This window comes from Halichoerus grypus, chromosome 13 (genome assembly GCF_964656455.1).
Source record: "Halichoerus grypus chromosome 13, mHalGry1.hap1.1, whole genome shotgun sequence".
Classification (NCBI taxonomy): Eukaryota; Metazoa; Chordata; class Mammalia; order Carnivora; family Phocidae; genus Halichoerus; species Halichoerus grypus.
In genome coordinates, this window is record NC_135724.1 from 75,952,804 (window position 1) to 75,972,410 (window position 19,607).

Consider the following 19,607-nt stretch of genomic DNA (forward strand, 5'->3'; position numbering starts at 1 on the left):
TCTCTTCGCCGTGCCCGAGCCGGTGCGGGCAGGTAGGAGGGATGCACTACAGACCGGTGTGTCCGCGAGGATGACGGGCTGCGGCCACCGATCCGCCTTCAGCGTGGCTGGCCCCGCACACCAGGCCCAGTTCCCTTTCCTCCCTGGGGTCCCTCCCGCCACTGGCTGGCCTAAGAGGGTCATCTTCCCAGATGGAGGAGGGTCATACCCTAAGCTAGGGTACATGCATACTGTCCTAATGCTCTGCCAAGTTCTCCAAGAAAAAATTCAGTACCAGCCTCTGTGCCACCCGGTCAAGGAACCTTCCCACAACTGACTGACACGTAACATGGCCCTTTTCGGTTGTGGGGTTATTTTTAAGCAGCCAAACTTTTCCTTTTGCTCACCGGGGCTCCAGAATTCTGAAGTCCCCAGATTTGAGCTCAGTGACATTACAACCTGTCATGTGTTGAAACGGGGACAGAATTTGCAGCCCAGAACCCATTTTCATCTGCCCGCTCCCAGCTCAGCTAACTGCCTGAGTTCAAGGACTCTTTCAAACCAGATCTGTTTCATGAGAAAATCGCTTGGCTGTGACTGGGCCCTTTCCTAGATGTCATGCCATCTACAGACATCTTACTGGGTCTGCTTTCAGAAACCTCTCTCCCCATCTGCTTTCTCAGAGCTGCCATTGAGCCTAAAAACACTCAACACAAAATGCCTTTGTTTCTGAGAGTCCACGTTCTAGGCAGCCACATGCTTCCTCTTTAGACCTTACCCCCAAATTAAATCTTAATCACTGGAGAGCATGAGATCAACACAGCAGAATGCGAAGACCCACACACAATGGTCATTTCAAAATACATCCACAAATTCTTCACTACAAATTAGGGACCTACCTCCTCCCTTGAGTGGGGGCTATACTTAGTGATTTGTTTCTAACAAATAGAACATGGTAAAAACGACAATATGACTTCTGGGAGCAGGTTACAACACACGTGGTGGCTTCCATCTCTCTCGGTTCTCCTCCTTTGGGGGAAGCTGACATTCAGGCAGCCCATGGAGAGGCCCTTGTGGTGAGGGTCTCCTGCCCACAGCCATGTGAAGGAGCCTTCTTGCTCCAGCCCTGGTCGAGCCTTCAGATGAGTGCAGCCTTATGAGAAACTGAACCGGGACTGTCAAGCTAAGTTGCTTCCGAATTCCCAGTCTTCCAAAAGTGTGTGACATAATAAACGCATGTGGTTCTGAGCTACTGTCTGGGGGTCATTTGTTATACAGTGAGAACTCATTAAGACACTTGTATGCCAGTATCCCATCCACCAAACTAGGTTCCTTACAGCTTTGGCACAGGGGGCCCTTTAGCCAAATGCTGGATGAAGCTGCAGGCTTAGATCCCAGTTACCCCCTTTCCCACTAGGGAAAGCCGGGCTGGACAACAAGATACTGTGAGTGCTCCCTCAGCTTGCTTCCTATGGCTTCCAGAGCCTGACGTTAATGGCCAGCTGGGCCCCCCTTCCTCTCCTCTGGGCCCTGCCCTGGCCCCTCTTCTTACCCCAGCCTCCTTGGTGCTTCCATGCAGGCCGCCCTCCTCTGAAAGTGGACGGCCACCCAAATGGCCCCAAGCCCCCAGCCTTCCTGGCCCCACCCCGGCCTGCTTCTCTGGGAGGCCCGTGGAGGAGGTGCATGGGCCCCTGTGAAGCTTTCCCCTGCAGTTTGAGGAAACTCCTCGGGTGGAGGAGGGGTATGGGCAGCAGCATGGGGGAAGCTGGGCAGGTCCCTCTGGGTGATCATTCCTCAGTCCTAGGATGCATGTGCAAGAGCTGGGGGTCAGCCTGGAGAATGGCCTCCCCTGGTGTGCATTTCCACTGTTCCCGAAGCTTTGAACAGCCTACCGTCACCCCAGCCCAGTGCTCTGGGCTCTCAGCTGTGGCTGCTTTGGCACATTGCCCTCTGGCTCCAACTTGCCCTCAGCCAGTGTCCCCCAGCACCAGACCAGAGAAGACAGGTTCATAAAGTCATTTGTGCTGTGAACCTTCTGCTCTCCACCAAGATGGGACTTTACAAGTCCTATTCGTCGTGTATGGAAAAGGACACCCCCCCCCCACCCGAGTCTCATCCACCCGGATTAATTCAGAAAAGCTGGAGTCCGCAAACATGCACAGGCACACCCCCTTCCCTTTGTTTCTCTGGTCCCGTTTACTTTCTGCAGTGGCGCTCAGCTCTGCGACCTCAGCGGCAGCCTTGACCGTGACTGGGGCCCAGAGGCCACTGGAAATGCAATGCTCAACCCCCCGTCTTCCTGTTCAGTACTGCAGAGGTTCTGGTGGCTGTGAGGACATCATTTCCTGACAGTCCCAGGCCCATACCCTCAAAATTAGCACCTAGATTTGAGGCTCCCCAGAGCGGGGGCCCTCCTGCTGGAGTGGGCTCCATGTCCCCAGGGTGGTACTCCCCCAGGGAGGTGGCGTTTGCAGGACGGAAGCTGCCCTGCCTTGGTTTTACAGGTGACACCAGAGTGCCCCCATCTCCCTGGACAACAGCCTCATGCGAGCAGGGAACACACGGTGGAGAGGAAGAGAAGGGGTCTGTTTTGGGTGAGTCCATGCCAACTGCCCAGCGTTGTCGACTACTTGTGAATCTTCAGGATCAAGTTCCCATGGTGTGATTAATAGTGGCATTCAGATTCCTGCTGGGAAAGACCTCTGGTCCCTAGGGAGGCCGTGGAGCCTAATCAAACTGCCTCCGCACTGGAGGGAAGCATCCGGGCTCACTGGCTGTCACCTTGACACTAGCACGTGGAGCCTGGCGGCCGTCACCTGCTCCAGTATCTCTCTCGAGTGTTAACCCCACAGTGGTCCTTCCCGAAGTGGCTGACGTGCCCTTCACACCCCCACCAATACTGCTTTCCTAACACCCCACCCCGCAGAGCTTTGCACTGTGTGAGTGGTGGCCCCCAAAGGTACCGCTCCTCATCCCGGGCACCTGTGTTACCTCAGAAGCTAAAGGTCCTGCTGGTGTGATTAAGAATCTGGAGATGCAGAGAATATTCTGGATCACCCCAGTGCCATCACAAGACTGCTTATCAGAGAGGCAGAGGAAGATGATTCACATTGAGAGGAGGTGACGTGGAGGCGGAGACGAGTGACAGGGCCACAAGCTAGGGCCACTAGATGCCAAAGGAGGCGAGGGATGGATTCTGCCCTGGAGCCTCGGGAGGGAGTACCACTCTGGTGACGCACTGGTAGGGGTCCAGTGAAGCTGATTTTCAACTTGGGCATCCAGAGTGTGAGAGAACGCAGTTCTGTTGTTTCGAGCCACTCCACCAAGTCTGTGGCAGCTTGTTAGAGTCGCCACGGGAGACCAACACGCCCGCCTCGCAAGCGATGTGTGTGTCCTGGTGGGGCCCTAGAGCACAGGTGGGGCCCTGCCACCGCCGAGAAGCCCTGCGTGCTTGCAGGGGTGCTGGGAATACATCCTGGGGCAAAGGGGAGCTTTGAAACAGGGGAGTGACTGGATCGGACTCTCATGAGAAAGATCACTGGCTCCTGAATGGACGAGAAGCAGGGCAACGGGAGGGGGATGTCTCTGTCCCCCCCCACCCCTGGGCCCTCGTGAGGAGACTGGGGAGGGCAGGGTGTACGATCAACACTTGTCAGCTGGGCTGAAGAGGAAGAAGATTCTCTGGATCTTTTCTTAATGCGTTTGTTGAATCTGGGAAGCTTAAGGTAAAGGTTCTCAGGGCTTCGAGACTGAAAAAGCACATTTCCTCTCTGTTTACTTTCAACGTCCGCACCTGAAATGAGCTTTCTCCTGGGAATAAAATCCCAGGCCCCCTGGGCAGGGGGAGGGGGAGACAAGCAGCCCCCACCTCCCATGTGCGGGTGAAAAGGCACTGTGTGTGTCTTCCCTCCGACCAGCCCGCAGGGGCTCCTGTGGCAGTGGGGGCACGTGGGCCCCGGGCTCGGCTCACACCTCTCTGACTCACTGCCGTGGAAACGGGGCCCAGGGACTTTACTTCTTGGAACCTCAGTGTCTTCTTTGACATGGAGAGGAAAAGGCAATTATGTAAAGGTGTGGCATATTGTGGGGGCCCCCAGAACGTGGGGTTCAGTCAGTGTCCCAAGAGGACAAATGGCCCCTCCTGGAGGTCCCTGTGCCAGCCATGGAGGTGAGGCCTGTACGTGTGACTGGAGTTCAAGAGGCTGCCGGACCGAGTGCTTGGTGCCTGGCCTCTAATTCCAGCCCGGCCTCCAGCCGGCCACAGGGCCTTGTCCACGACGACTGCCGCCCTGAGCCGCCGTTCTCTGTGTTACATGCACACCACTGTCTCTGCTTACCCCAGTGTGGGCCCCAAGGGCTCGTGGGATACTAATATAGGCAGAGGAATTTTCTAGAGTGCACAGAGCTCTCTGTACCCAAGGAAGAAAGCACTCTCGCCTTAGGTCTGGGGTGGCTGGTGCATCGGATGTGGGGAAATGGGGGGAAGGGTAGGTGATCAGAAGGTAGGACCGACGTGTGTGCCTGGGAAGGAGGCAGAAAGTAAATCCATCTCTGTGTGTGTTGCCTCCTGCCACCTAATGCTACAATCTGCTTGAGCATTTCCACTGCCATCTGTCAGCAGCCCGAAAATATATGGCCTTATTCTGTCCTGTTGCCTGTGTTTACATCTGGTTAGCAAGACTTAGCAGGGAGGCAAATCTTAGGGGGAGGTTGCTGGCAGCAGGGCCCGATGGTCCTCACAAACCGCATTTTGTACTGAGCCTTTGCTTTGATTATTTACATTTAAAAAATATGTATGGAGCACTTCCTCTCCACCCAGAATGCGACATACTGTTATCTTCTTCGAACCTCACTTTACGCCTGTGAAGGTAGGCATTAGGCCCATTTTATAGATGAACCTCACAGAGTGGGTCAGGACTTTTTGGTGGCGAGGGATAGCAACCGCAACTCAAATTTGGCTTCAGAATAAAAAAGGGAGTTTATTGGCTCGTGGAACTGGCAAGTAGCGCTGGTTCCAGGCAAAGCTAGGTTCGGGACTCTGGTGACCTCCACACTTCCCTCTGTGGGTTTCACTCTCAGATTTTCTTTACACTAGATCCCCACCTATTCCGCATGAAAAGTAGCTTTCCTTTCTCACTGATCTTTGCCAAAGAACGGATCATGTCCACAGCCCTGACCCAATCCCTGAGTGCTAGGAGTTTGGAAGGCTCTGATTGGTCAGGTCTGGATGGTGAGCCCAGCCCAGGCCTGACCCAATCCCTGATGTCCAGGAGTTTGGAAGGCTCTGATTGGTTGGGTCTGGATGGCGAGCCCAGCCCAACCCTGACCCAATCCCTGAGTGCCGAGAGTTTGGAAGGCTCTGCTTGGTCGGGTCTGGTTGGTGAGCCCAGCCCAGCTGCTGCGGCTGGTCAGATCCTAGAAACCCAAGAACTAAGAATGGGGATGCTGCATCTTGCAAGAGGCTCAACAGGGTACTGTTGGAGGAGAGTGTTACACAGAGCGGCCATCCACTAGAGACCCAGGTTAGGTGGCCTGGGTGTCACACGGGAACACAGCCCAGACTTTAACCTGGAGCTGGCTGGTTTCAAAGGCCTTGTCACTTGAGTGGGCAGTGACACTTGTCCCCAGCTACACATTAGAATCAGGGCAGGAAATGAGTTAAAACAAATACGGAGATCTGGGCCCCACCCCCTGAACAAAGAAATGAGATGCTTTGGGGGAGGGTGGGGTGTGGGCATGAGTAGTTCTTAGAACACCCCAGGTGACTGTATTGTGCAAAGTCTAGAACTGGTGGATTAGGTCACCTTTCCCGTCCCTGGCTATATGCTGTAGGCCATTCAACATTACAAGTGTAACCCAGAACCCAACCTGGGCGAATGCAGGGGGATAGTGAGCAGGTGCCTGGGAGCCCTGGTACGTGACCTTGTAAAATCTGGGCGTGAAGGTGGTGCAGGCTGTCAGAATGGAAGCAGGGCTTCTCATCTGAAGCGCGGCGGGCACGCTGGCTCCCCTTTCTCACCTTAAGCATCCTTAGCTGTAGCGTGTAAATTATTTTAGCAATTGCCTAGTTGGCAATGCACACTTTAGGAGAGCGAGAAACATCTCAACCCTGGGCAAGTGGTGCTCCTCCCTGCCGCTTGCTGAGGGAGCCCAGCCAGGACTGCGGCTGGAAGCGGGCTTGCTGGGAAAACACCAGGCAGCCCGGCTGCTCCTGGGTCTCCAGGCCACCCATGTCACCTACCTCTCTTTAAAAGGGAAAATTTCAAAACATACCTACTGAGGCACCTGCTTCTTCCCCTGTAGTGAGGCAGTGGAAGGAGCCACCGGCTCCCCTGGCCACCTCCCTCCACCACTGCTCAGATGGGCTGACCCGCCTCCTCCTTCCCGCCCTGCCTCCTCACCTGCTCAGAACCACTATGGCGGAAAGGGGACCCTCGCTGCTGCTGCACGTACCAGTCACCATCTCTGCAGTGGGGCACAGAGAGTCTCCCAGAGGCTCCGTGACTTGCCCAAGGTTGGGTGGGAGCCAGCTCCTGGCACGGAGTCCCGAGTCCCCCCCGCTTTCCTGCAGCCACAGTCCTCGCTCTCTGCCCCGTGTGCCACTTAGAGTTCCTTACGTTCCACGGATCTGCTCCTGTCAGCCCACACCGGTTATGAGACCCGCGTTTCTGCCTCACTCACCGTGTACACCAGCGCTTGTAGGGCCCCGCCCGTCTCTGCGACGCGATCCAAACTCCCAGCAGCTCCGGCCACGTGCCCCCTCTTCCCCAAGAGACCACTGGCGCAGTTCACTCCGGTTTTCAGCAAGGTCCTTTATTTATCTCCTGTTCCCCCAAGCACGGCACATGAGCTCAGGTAGCCGGGTACCCGTGTGGGCTGTGGGCTTTGTAAACGGCGAGCAGTCAGTATGTATAGAAATCATGCACCTCGGTGATTCTTCGACAAGATACTTAATGAGTAGAAAGATTTCAGGTGTGTTGGAAACTGCTGCCCTGTCCTGCGTTCTGCTCACGGAAAAAGATCGGTGCAGAGATTTTACTCAAATGGAGACAGGTTTTCTTTGCTCACTGGCCAGTAACTGCCTAGGGCGTCTCGGGTCATGGTCACTTCTGACGGCCGCTCCTCCCGTCTGTTCCGACGGAAGCTGTACGTGTGACCAGCTGTACATCCCCCGTGGCTCCGTGGCTTTATAAATTGGACACTGCCCGTAATACATGATTCAGAAAAGGCATCTCTAGGATGGCTGGAGGCCACTCTTGCACACCTCAGCTCGCAGGAGAATGTTTCCAGAATTTGTGCCTCCAGCTGGCCACGTCCTCCACAGGAGACCAGAAAGCCAGCTCCGCCACTGTGGGTCTTTTGGGTCTGTAGGTCTTCCCAAAGGCTTCGCTCACACCCCTGGCTTAGGTCGCCGTCACCCGGCGTGCACCCCTGCGCAACGGCAAAGACATGGGGCCGACACCTCCACTGTCTCGGAGTCCAGCACTTGAACATTTATGTACAGACAAATAAATGGAAAATCAGAGGCAACAGAACTCCAAAGCAAAAGAGACACTTTTTTGGTCAGATCGACGATTCCAGTCTTGCCAGAGGAAGGTGTTGCTGGAATGTCACGGGCTGAGCGTGCGGTCTCCCTGCACCACAGCTCCGACCAGCCACCCTGCTGGTCTGAACGCTCATCACCGTGGACTCGGAAGCAGCTGCATGGGGAATCTTCCTGGCCCGGTTTGGCAGTAGGGCTTCTGTCGGCAGTGAGGTGACTGGATCACACGTTCGGCAGCTGATCCGTGGGAGCCCCGACTTGGCTCTCGAGGACACCAGCCTCGGCTTGGAAGGAAAGCCGTGTTTACAGAGGAGCCTCCAGTCCCACCAGCCGGATGCTCCCCGCCTTCGGGGACCTGATGGGGTTTGGGAGTGAGGTGAGCGACGGTGACAAGTCCGCTCAGGCCCGGCCGTGCGCACCGCCCCTGACTGGGTCCACCCTGCCCGTGAAGCTGGCCAGGTGTGGGGACGGCAGACTCTCCCCCTGCCCCGGGCTGACTATGGGTCCCCTGTGTGACCGTGACAGCCACAGAGGCCAAGGTCTCTAGCTCTCTGGTTTGCAGTTTTTTGTTTTGTTTCGGGTGTTTTTCTTTTAAGATGACCACAAGGAGTTTTTACGTGATTACATTCAGACAGATAACCGCTTGGTTACCCTATTCGAGAGCAATGAAAAAACCAGGTACGCAACACGGCACAGACGACGTCACATCAAGGGCACCGAGCCCCGGTCACAGAGCAAAGTAACGCGCTATTAGGCAGAAAGGAATCGCAGAAGCAAATGACTGGAAGGAAAAAAAAGAAAAATCTAAGGAGATACAAGCTGAAAATTTCCCATTTACAATAACCAAAGGAAAGAGGGACCCCACGTGACCTCAAAACCCCAAATAAGAACTTTCTGGTGAGGCAGGTTTCAGAGCATGGAATCACAGCACGGGTGGGGGCTGGACTGTACCCCAGTCTGCCCAGGCTGACCCGCGGCCACTGTCGCCGACTCCAGCACAGGAAATGTTCTCATCGTCCCGGAGCAAAGATGAAATCCAGGGCCTGCCGTTCGGCTGCTGCCACATTGGGATGCCACAAATCCACCATGAAAACCACCCGTGGTCCATCCTCCGCTGAACCTGGGGGTGGAGGGGGGCGCGAGAGAGGAGAGGTTCAAACCGGCCTGGAGCCAGGACCCATGCAGTGCTGGCCCCCACAGTTAGCTTTCAGGCAGGGACCCATCCTGTCCCCTGGCATGGATCGGGACGTATGAAAGGAGAGGGCAGAAGAAGGCAGGGGTGAGTAAGTGGTGGGCGGAGCACAGAGGATTTTTAGGGTGGTGGAGCTATTCCGTATGATCTTGTCAGGGTGGATCCGCGTCACTATACATTTGTCAAAACCCACAGAACATACAGCGGCAAGAGTGAACCCTAACGGAGACTACAGAGTTGAATTAATAATAACGTGTCAATATTGGCTCGTTGCTTATAACAAATGCACCACACTAAAGTAAGATGGTAACAAAAGGGGAAATTGTGTGTGTGTCAGGTGGGGGTGGTATATATTTTCTGCTCAATTTTTCTGGAAACCTAACAGCGCTAAAAAATAAAGTCTATAACTTTAAAAAAAAAAAAAGGCAGCCACTCACCTTCGTGGAATGCAGTGTGCAGGAAAGAGTCATCAAAGAGGAGGCAGCGTCCTTCTGCCCAACACTGGGGCTCTCCCCCCACCACCAGCTCACAGCCACTTGGAGTTTTGAGACCTTTGGGGGGGAAAGCAGAGAAAAGAGAATGAAGGCAGGTGGGATGGGGGATGGCCTGTTTTGGTGTGAATGCTCAACTTCTGAAGCACCCAACCTTCTGCCTCACCCCTCGGAGCCCCGTTTGGGGTGGGGTAGAGGTGCTTCCACAGAGCAAACACAGGCTGCCCATCACTGAGCTCCGGGGAAAAATGCATTTTTCCATTGGCTTAATCTGTTCTGGGTCATGGGCTGCCAGTGAAGGCTTGCACTGCACTTCTGAGACTCCTGAAGCCCATCTGTGGACCGCCCGTGTTAATCGAGGAAGGCCAGGTTCACAACCCGCCTGGCCCAATAAACTATTCCAGTCCGGTCTCCAGGGCTGTTTTGGTTGAGATGAAACCATGCCCTCCTCTTTGCGTTCCAAGCTTTAAATCCATGTTGGGGCCTGAGGATGGCATGTTCTTAGTCTAAGCTCCTCTGGCCGCCCTCTGGGACACTGAAGGTCACCCCTAAGGCCATGCCTGAGCTCCACGGGGAAAGAGGCTCACACCTTCGTAAGGAGCCATCCGCTCACAACGGCGAGCACATAAGGTGCCAAGTTTGGGCGCGTAACCACGGAAAGCGGGCCTGGCTGAAATGCTGCTGTGTGCCCACTCTCACGTCCCCGTCTCCCACCCCAGGATCTGAGGGAACACCCGGCCCCTGTCACTGCCTGGACGTCTGTAAATGGAGGCACCACCACAGCCGTCAAAGAGATTCCCGGGGGGCTGGGTGGGCCCCACGGCTCTCAGGAAGGACGCAGCCGGAGGAAGCGGGGCCCTGGCAGAGGGGCTGGGATCGTGGTGGTCTTGCCCGTCTTCGGGGACTACGGGCACAACCGTGACGCAGGACCAGCCGGCACTGCCCCCCCTCCAATTGACTCCTTAGGATGAACATGAAACAGAGTTCTCGCGAACAGAGCGTTTTCACGCGCTCCTTGCACTGGAAACGGACAGCTCCTGGAAGCACGTGTGCAGGAGGAATTCACACAGAGGAATGGCAAGGACGGGGGACTTGGGGTGCCGTGGAACTCTGGGCAAGTCACTTCACCTCTCAGAGCCTGTAAAGAGGGAACAGTAGTGTACCCACCTTCGGGGCTATGTGACCACTGTCCTTGCCACCTAGAGCATACGGACTGCCTGAGTGCAGATTTGGGCTAAATCGGCCCTTTTCAGACCTCCCGTCACCCCCTCTCCAGATGGAGCAGCTGAGATTCAGAGAAGTGACGTGACCTGCCCGAAGTCTGCTATTCAGTCCTGGTGTGGACCTGAGGTCTGAATCCAAACCCACCTGGCTCCGCAGAATGGACTCTAATGACACTGGACAGTATGTCAGTAGTCGTGGTATGAAAGTGATTGTCCATTCTTGTAGTTAAGGTTTCCACTCTCAAAGGACATGTCACTGAATCGGGCGAGAAGGAGCGTTCTGACTCTGGAACCATGCTCTCCCATCTCCCGCTACGGGTAACAAACAGCTGGGGAGGGGGGCAGGGGGCGGGGTTAGGGCTGCGATGGGCCCGGGGGGACAGGGAGAGAGCCCTCGCTGACCGGTTCGGGTGGATGAGGCCATTAGGACTCGGTGGCTCTCTGCAGGGACCCTCCACCCCAGGGCTTCAGAAAGCAGCTCTCCTTTCTCTGGGCCACTAAATGATTCATTGCCGTGCACCACAGCACACAGAAAAATGGTCTGGTCTGCTGGCTTGACAGCCCCCTGCTTACTTTCTTCCGCCTTCCCCTTCCTCACGTCCCGGCCTTCCAGCGGCCCCCATCCCTGCCTACTGCCCGCACACCAGCTTAGTCGGCAGAGATGATCAATACTTTCCCAGAGAGAGCGTTCCGGTGGCTCTTGGGGATGGAGATAGGCCCCACGTCCTCTGGCTGAGGACTTGCTGTTTGTCCCCACCAACCACCCAACGAGGCAGGCCAAAGGTGCAGAAAGGGCTCCGTGCGCCAGGGGCCCCCACCTCGGGAGGCCGGAGGCTGGCACTCGGGTGGGCAAGGCGAACACAAGCAGCTCCGCTAGTCCCAAGCAGCTAGGCGGCCCAGAAACCCAACACCATGCTCGTGAAAGGCACGGGGAGTCTAATTGTGCTTCTTGGGCAAGAATTTGCTGAATATGCTAATGCATTTTCATCTACCCTTTCCTGAGGGTTGGCCATGTGGAAGGACATCTGCCTCCCCAGTCAATCTGCCTCGTGAGCGTCAGAGGTCGCTTACTGGAGGTCTGTGGCCCTGCGGTCGGGATGTCCCAGCCCCATGGCCGGAGCTGTCCCACGGCGCTACATGGGGTCCAGACCGGGTGACGCCACCTCTAGAGGCGGCTCGGAGTGGTCCCTGGACCACCAGTGAACGGACTGGAGGGCTGGGGTTTCAGGTGTCTGCGGGGACAGCTCCACAAGTCCCACCTCAGATGGAAGGCAGCAAAAGGGGACAAAGGTTGGCAATTCAAGAGCACGGTTCAGGAACTGCGGGTGCCTCCTGCACTCCGGCCAGGTAGACTGGCCCAGGTGTGGCTGCCAGGGACGCACCAGGCTCACTTCCTCTCTGGGGACACCCAAGGTCACGGGGGTCGAACCCACCTTTGTTTCATTCCGGGGCGGACGTGAACGTGCGCATGACAGTGGAAAGAAGGAAACGCTGAGCAAACCCAACCAGGGCGCTTGCCCCGGCCACGGGGAAGCGGCCACAGTCCAGCAGGACTCCTTCCAAGAGAACATGACACGGTCCAGTTTTTCTGGTGGCAAGAACTAGCTGGGCTGAGAAGGCAATGACAGGTTGTACCGAGGGCCGGTGGGGGCATGGTTTACGCTCAAGTGCACGACAGACATTCGTGCCCAGGACGCAAAGCCTAGGTCTTCTGCACCGCGCCCCCTACCCCCCGCCTTGCTACTCAACACACCTGCCTGGAATTCTACCTCAGTCCGCAGATGCCCTTCCCTCTGGGTCACTCTGAAGCTTTTGAAAAACATCCAAAGAAAACCTTTGAAGAAAGCACAGCACTGCTCCCCATGGCCCACAGCCTCGATCCCAAAGCCGGGCATGGTGGGCTCCCCTCTGCGGCTCGCTCCCACCCTGGACTTGGCATCCAGCCACGTCTGGGGCTCGGGGGGGAAGGCTCCTCCGCTCCATCCCGGTGGCTCCAGCTCCCACCTGCAGCCCCGCACGCTCGGATCTGAGTGGACCCTGGGGCCCTGCACGGCGACCTTACTGAGATCGCGCAGATGGCCACCTCACCGCCTCGATTAATCAGAGTGCCCTTTGCCTGACTGCCCTCTACCTGCCCGTACTCCTCACGTGCTACTTCATATCCTCCAGAGAGCCCCTGGGCACATACTGTTACCCCATGCTAGAGGCTCAGAGTTTCGGGGTCCCAGCCAAGATCACTCGGCAGATGGGGTCGACAGAGCTGAGTCCGGGGGCGCTTGCTTCCGAAGTCTGATCGTTTCCTACTGTTTCCTGAGGGCCCAGGTCTTAGGGATCCTTTCTTAGACTGTCCAGCATGGGTTTCATCACAGAAGCTACTAGTTACCACTGCTGTAGGCCAAGTAACCACAGAAGATACCACTTTATTTAACCCTGTTGGCGATCCTGAGGTGAGGGCTACCTCCCCATTTTACAGATGAGGAAACTGAGGCACAGAGAGACTCCGTTACTTGCCCGGAGTTCCAGGGCTGACCACAGAGCCAGGCCGCCTCCCCTGCCGCCTCTCCCCTGTCCTGCCTCGGCTCTTGAAACACTCAGGGTGTCAACTGCTCGAATCTAGTTGTTTTTTAAAACAGCAAAGCCCTCAGGATCCCCACATGGGGCAGGGGAAGCAGAGGGCTCCGGGGGAAGTGGGGCTGCAAGGCCCAGGGCGTCCGGCTCAGGTCCCCCCAGGCTGCCCTGAGATTCCCCTACAGAACACTCATGAGCCCCCGGCTCCAGCCTAGACCGGGGCTCCTCCGCAAGGGCTTTTTCTTCCTCTGCTCCAAAGCCAAGGCAGCCAATGCTGCAAACTTCCTGAAGCCAACCTTGCCCGGGCTCTGGGCACGCCCTCCCCACCCCCCCCAAGTCTGGGATGCTAACTGGGGGTGCCAACCCATTATCATGACTCACCAGGAACAAGGCATTCTGGGGAACGAACGTCCCTGTGTACTGAGTTGTGGTAAAGCCGAACTAAAGGGTGAGTACTCCACGTCCAGCTCCGTGTGAGTCAGAGCTTCACAACACACGTTCTCTCATCAGACCCTCCAGGTAACTCTACGGGGGATGAGCTTTTTAACCTCTCCCTTCTAAATGGGGACACGGAGGTCCAGGGAGGAGAAGTGACCTGCCCCAAGTAACACGGCCAGCAGGCGGTGGGGCCAGGATGCAAGCACGGCTGAGCTGACTCCGATCCGTTCTCAGAACCACTGCCGTGCATGTTACCAACTGCCCTAGAATCTGAAAAAACTCGGCATTAACACCCAGCATGACTTCACCCTTGATTCGGAAGGGACTGGGGCATGTTTTACAGCTGCCCGATGTCGGTATGAACCTGCGATCGCTGTAATAGCCTCTGGCCCTCGAGCTACGCTGTCCACTACAGTAGCCGCTAGCCACGGGTGCCTCTTTAATTCAGATGAAGTTAAGAATTCCATGTTTCGCCGGCACCAGCCCCATTTCAAGCACTCAGTGGTCACCCGTTGCTAGAGACTACCGTACTTGGACAGTGCGGATGGAGACCATTTCCATCACCGCAGAAAGATCCCCTGGACAGACCTTCTGTCAGATCATACTGCTCCCAAGTTCCTTTTTTGACTCAATCCCTGCGGTCAAAACCGTTTGCACGCAATCCATCAATCTTTGACAGAAGTACAGTGCAGCGAGTGAACGGGCATGATTCTGGCTGCCCGGGCAGCCGTGTCCGGCAGGTGAGACCCCATCCCCGCGACATACCTAAGTGGCACCGGATGCGGATGTTGGTGGGGCCATAGTGCTCCGTTATCACAGTCCCCGGGCTCAGCACGGAGATGCACGCGTTCCCAAAAACATTGTTCCCAATGCAGGTCCGAAGGCTTCCGAGCAAGCGGTACGTCCGTGGGCACTTCCTGCAGTTTCTGGGAACGCAAACCCCCTGATTGACCAAGTAAAAGGTGACCCACTCCCCGCTGGGGGTGCTGTTCATTTTCCATCCTTGCGGGAGGCTGCAGTTTGAGAAAGCTTTGTAGAGCGTCTCAAACTCGCACAGGATGGTCTGGAAGTTCCGTTCCAGCAGCTCCACGTCGTGCTTCTGCGCGTCCCGGGAGAAGTAGGGCGTGCTGGGGAGGTCGGGCAGGAAGAAGACCTCGGGCTTCTGGATGGAGGGCCGGCTGTTGAGGTAGCGGCCCTGCTCGCGGATGCCCTTGTGGATGCGGCCCATGCCGGACCAGGAGTACCGCTTGGCGTACTCCTGCAGGTTGTGGTAGAGCTTCTGGTTGAGGCCCTCGTTGTGGGCACAGCGCACGCACTCGGGGGACTGGCAGTACACGTACCCGTTCTGCAGCCCGTTGGTGTCTGCGCCCTGCATCAGGGAGTTGACGGACGCGTAGGGCCGGGGCTGCTCGCGGCCCACGTGGTAACAGTACCACACGAACAGGACCAGCAGGCAGGCCACGGTGACCACGGCGGTGGTGTCGCAGTCCCGCACCGACTGGATGCCCGTGGCGATGCAGTCCCGCAGGCCGTCTAGCGACCAGCTCCAGGCCACCAGCCACTCGAGCGACATCTTGGGGGAGTTGGCGTTGGGCGGGGGGCGAAGCAAGGTCAGACAGTCAGTCCTCGGGGGTCCCAAGGGCACCCACACCATGCAGCTTAGCGTGGGGGGGAAGGGGCGTCTGGGGCCGGGGGAGGCATGGCTGCCACTGTTCTTCGGATCCCGCCAAGGGTGGCATTCACCCACATCTGGGCTCAGCACCCCGCTCCTAGCAAAAAAGTCACTGCAGGTTGGGCAGAAGGAGCTGCTTTCAGTCACACTAGCAAGTGGGGTCAGTCACCGTGAAACAATTTTCAAACCTGAGATGAGAAAAGAAAGGTAAACCAGCATAAATTTTTATACCTGGAAAGATCCTCAACTGAAATGTAAAATCCCAGATCCTTCTGGAAGGTCCTTGTGGGTAGGGGACACACTTCTCAATCTTGGCTGTTCTCTCCCCATTTTACCACACCCCCCCCACCCCGGTTTCCCAAAAGGCCAGTGGTGAATAATTTGCATCCAGTACTGACAATTACACAAGCCTCACCTATTCTGTGTCACCCTTAAGGGGTGTGATCAGCCCCATTTTACAGGTGGGGAAACCGAGGCCCCGAGAGGTCCTATACCTCACCCACGTTCACGTGGCCAGGGCAGGGACTGCAGGGCTGATGTCTGTCCACAGTAGGCGTTTCATAACTACTTGTTCTCCTTCAGTCTCTGTACCTTTACAGAGAGATGTGGATTCAAAAGCATCTTAAAAATGGCAAAGGAGGGGCATGTGGCTGGCTTAGTCAGTGGGGCGTGCGACTCTCAATCTCGGGGTCAAGAGCTCGAGCCCCAGGCTGGGCAGAGAGATGACTTAAAATAAATAAATAAATGATACCTAAAAAATGGCAAAGGAACCATAAAACTGCACGTTCCCCATTTTACTTTCTCTTTCGCTTTGCTTCATCATTCTTACTTAATCTCTCTTGCCCTGCTGGCACAGGCTGGGTTTAACTCAAGCTGGAAGGGGAGGGGGGCTCTTGGGGGTCGCCCCCATGGCAGACACAGGGCATTTTCTGTCTGTCCGCTCGGGAGACTACTCACTGGTCTCACCCACAGGTTAGGAGAAGAAGTGATGGGGGAGAATGGAAACAGAAGCCCACTCAGGTCTCTTGTCTCCAAAGCAGACAGGAGCGCTGTGCCAAGTCTCCCGCCAATGGTTCGGGCCAGTGTCTGGCACCCTGGTTACTCGAATAACCTAGAAGTATGATCAGAGCCCAGGAGCCATGTTGCCCGTGTCTACAAAACCCTAGCCGTGTTTCCCAGCTGAGACCCTTTGTCCAGCCTGGTTTTTCTAATCTGAGAACAGCCAGATCTACAATCTCCCACGAGCCTAACACACTCCCTCAGCGCAAGGGGCCGAATAATTCAGAAAAATCGTTTTGTGTGCTACCTTCTCTCTTGGGAACAGAAGGCAACTGAAAAACTGGGAAAGCTGTCCCCTCTCCTTTCTCTGGGGACTACATTTGGCCAGAAAATTCTTGGGAGGTGGCAGAGAGGCCAAGAACCCAAACCGGAGGTGGGCTGGACCGTGGGTGGGACACTTCCGCTCCGTCTCAGTTCCTTCATCTCCAAGATGTGGTCATACTCATCTCCCGGGATGTCACATGATGACAGATGCAAAGCACTTAGGATGTCACAGCGAACATTTAACATGTGCTTAGATGTGTGGCACCCCATGTTGATCAGCCAGCAAAGCAAAGGCGGGGCATTGGGGACAGGTATCTCAGGACTAGGGACCCTAAAGGCAAATTCTGGACACTCTCATTGCCATGCATCTAAACTGACTTTTATTTGTCCCCAGACTTGCAAGGCTAAAAATGAAAGAGAAGCCTTAGGTGCTCATTAACTGCCTACTTGCATCTTCCCAGCTTAGGTCAAATTAAGAATCATTGGACTATAATGTTTAGCAAGTCAAAAACACACATGCTAGATATTCATGGCCGTTTTTATGTTTTTAGGAAAAATACAAAAGTGGGGAGGCTAGCAGCTCAATTTTTTTTTTTTTTCCTCACACATTCTCAATTTCTTCACAGATCTGGGCCCCACTGTATGGAAACAGACCCCTCTGTGCCCCTGGTTCTCTCCTAGCCATATACCATAATTGTCACATATTCCCTCAAAAGGGGAAGGCAAAGAAAATGCAAAGAAAATCCGGGATGATTTTCCAGTGTTTGTTTGCAAGCCTGTCTCCCAACCAGAACCCCAGGATTCCTGAAATTCAGTGTGAAACTGTCATCTGCGTGATAAACAAGTGCTTTTACTAAAAGGATTCCCCCCCCTACCACTCCCTGAGCTCAACCTGTAATTGGAACTTTTAAACTCAGTCTCTCAGGAGAAGAGGTTTCTCTTCAATGAGAAGTGAGATGGTGATAACTTAACAAACACCTGTTAAGTGTCAGTCCCCATCAGCTCTACTAATCGCTTAACTCAAGCACAATGAAACTTGGAAGGCAGGGCGGATGATAAAGGGATCTCTCTACTGGCTCATCCCCCTCCTGGGGGAAGCCTCCTTCTAGTTCTAGACAACGCCAGCCGTGAGCACTCCCTAGGCTGAGCTATAAACAAAAGATAGCAAAAGATCCTGATGCCCTGAACCCAGCTTTGGATCCTGTTCTCATAAAGGGTACTGACAGCCAAAGTTAGGGCTTTTCTTACCTGCCGCTTCCTTTTAGCCAAAATACACTGGCAGGCCCCTGAGCCCAGAGGTGGATTGAAGAGCTCAAGGCTGAAATGTGACACTAAAAAAACCCTTACATTTGGAGGGTGACTGGCAGCTTATTAAGTACTGGTTCCAACATTTGACCCTCACAGCACCCAGGGACAACCACCAACGCTCCAGCGGTAAGGGCATGGATTCTCTCCCCCTCCCCAGTTCCTGGCTCAGGGACCGCAGTAACTTCCAGTTTCCTTCACACATCTGATCATCTGCATCTGTTTCATATCTGTCCTCCTTAGGGACAGGGACCTGTCCCTGCAGTTCTGCCCTTTAATAACTCTGATCGTAAAGGTCAGTCAGCTCTGGGGAATAGGGTCCAAATGCATGGCCAACTGGTGAGCAAGTCCAGTGAAATATAACTTTGGATACGATGAACATCTGGGGGACACACTCAGCTCTAACCTGGCTAATGGCGTTCACCTTACAATCCAAGAGGCTGACCAGTGCTAAAGAGCTTCTGGTCACTCTCAGGGTGTGGCCAGGCCGCCCTAGAAGTCCTCCCTAGGAACAGGGCAGAGCAGGGCAAGGTGTGTGATGCAGGTCACCCTCTCCACCCAGGACCCAGTGAACTGCCCTGGGACCAGCCCTCCCCCATGGGCAACTGGAGACCTCCCCTCCTCACTTTCTGGGCCAGCTTTTTCAGCATCCACCCACTCCGGAGATGCCGAAAGTGGGGGGGCAGCGGATGGGTTAACACAGATGGTGACCACCAGGAGGTCAGGGGAGGAGGGGGGTGGGACCACGGAAACGGGAACATTGACAGGAAAAGTGGGCAATCAGCTAAAGATTAGGGAAGGTGGCTTATGGTGACAGCTCATGGGACGGGGGAGGGTCACCTCGGGAAATATGGGAAGTGGGTGACGCTCAGGGCTGGGGGGAGGGGGAGAGCAGGCAAGGAAAAGGAGCGGGGAGGAGGGTCACGAAGAGGGTGGGGGCGCCGCGATGGGGAAGGGGCTACGAGGAGGGTGCTAAGTGGTGATCACAGCCCGCCGCCAACACAGCCCCGGCGGCGGCGCTCTGCACGCAGCGAGCACCGGGCGGCGGGGCCCCTTGGCCCGGCCGGGATGCGGGGCGCGGGCGGGCGCCGGCGTCCCCGAGCATCCCCCAGCGGCCGCGCCGCCGTGGGGACCGCGGGCCTGCAGCCGTCCGGCCCCCGCCTCCCTCCCCTCTCCCGGGGGGGTAGCCGCTCGGCCGCGCCGTCTCCCCCGCCACCCCCCGCAGCCCCCCGGAGACGCCGCTTACCTGCGCCCGGGCGCGCGGGCGGCGGGGGCGGACGCTGAGGCCGGGGCGACGCCGCCGCCCGAGGGCGCGGACGCGCAGACGCCCCCTGCCCGCGCCGCGGGGCCACCGCCCGGCCCACGCCGCGGGAGTCCGAGCCGGAGCCTAGCCGGTGCCCCCACCGGTGCCGACGCCGCGCTGCGCTCCGCGGGACCGCGCGGACCACAACTCCCACAATGCCGCGCGCGGCCGGGCCGGCGCGGGGAGGGGGCGCGGGCGGAGGGCGGGGCCGGCGCGGGGGCGGGGCGGGGCTCGGACCCTAGGCGCGTAGTACGCGGGCCGCGCGCGGGGCGGCTCCGGTGGCCTTGCGGGAGCGGCGGTGGCCGGGGTCCCCGGGACGCACTGCCCGGCGGGGTCGGGGGCGGAGCGCGCGGGCGGGCGGGCGCTCATTCATTCGCTCTGCGTTCCTCCTTCTGTGCCCCTCTGCTCCCCCGCCCTCGGTCTCTGTCCGTGCTCCGGCTCTCCCTCCTACACTTCCTTCCATTCTCTTTCACTTTCCTTCCCTCTTCTTTCCTCCCTCACTTCCTCTCGCCCCGACACCCTTCTTCCTTTTATTTATTGATTCACCGCGCACTTAGAAGGCCGCTCAGG

At 56.6% G+C, this 19,607-nt stretch overlaps 1 protein-coding gene across 1 annotated transcript; it reads right to left on the reverse strand.

Annotated features, from left to right (window-relative positions):
* Nucleotides 1-6,774: 6,774 nt before the first annotated feature.
* Nucleotides 6,775-19,169, reverse strand: ASPHD2 (aspartate beta-hydroxylase domain containing 2). Its single transcript, XM_036105186.2, has 4 exons — nt 18,981-19,169; nt 14,200-15,294; nt 9,152-9,265; nt 6,775-8,642 (listed from the first exon to the last, which is right to left on the reverse strand). The coding sequence occupies exons 2-4, from the start codon at nt 15,086-15,088 to the stop codon at nt 8,533-8,535; spliced, it is 1,113 nt and encodes a 370-aa protein (XP_035961079.1). The 5' UTR covers nt 15,089-15,294; nt 18,981-19,169; the 3' UTR covers nt 6,775-8,532.
* Between the last annotated feature and the right edge of the window lie 438 nt (nt 19,170-19,607).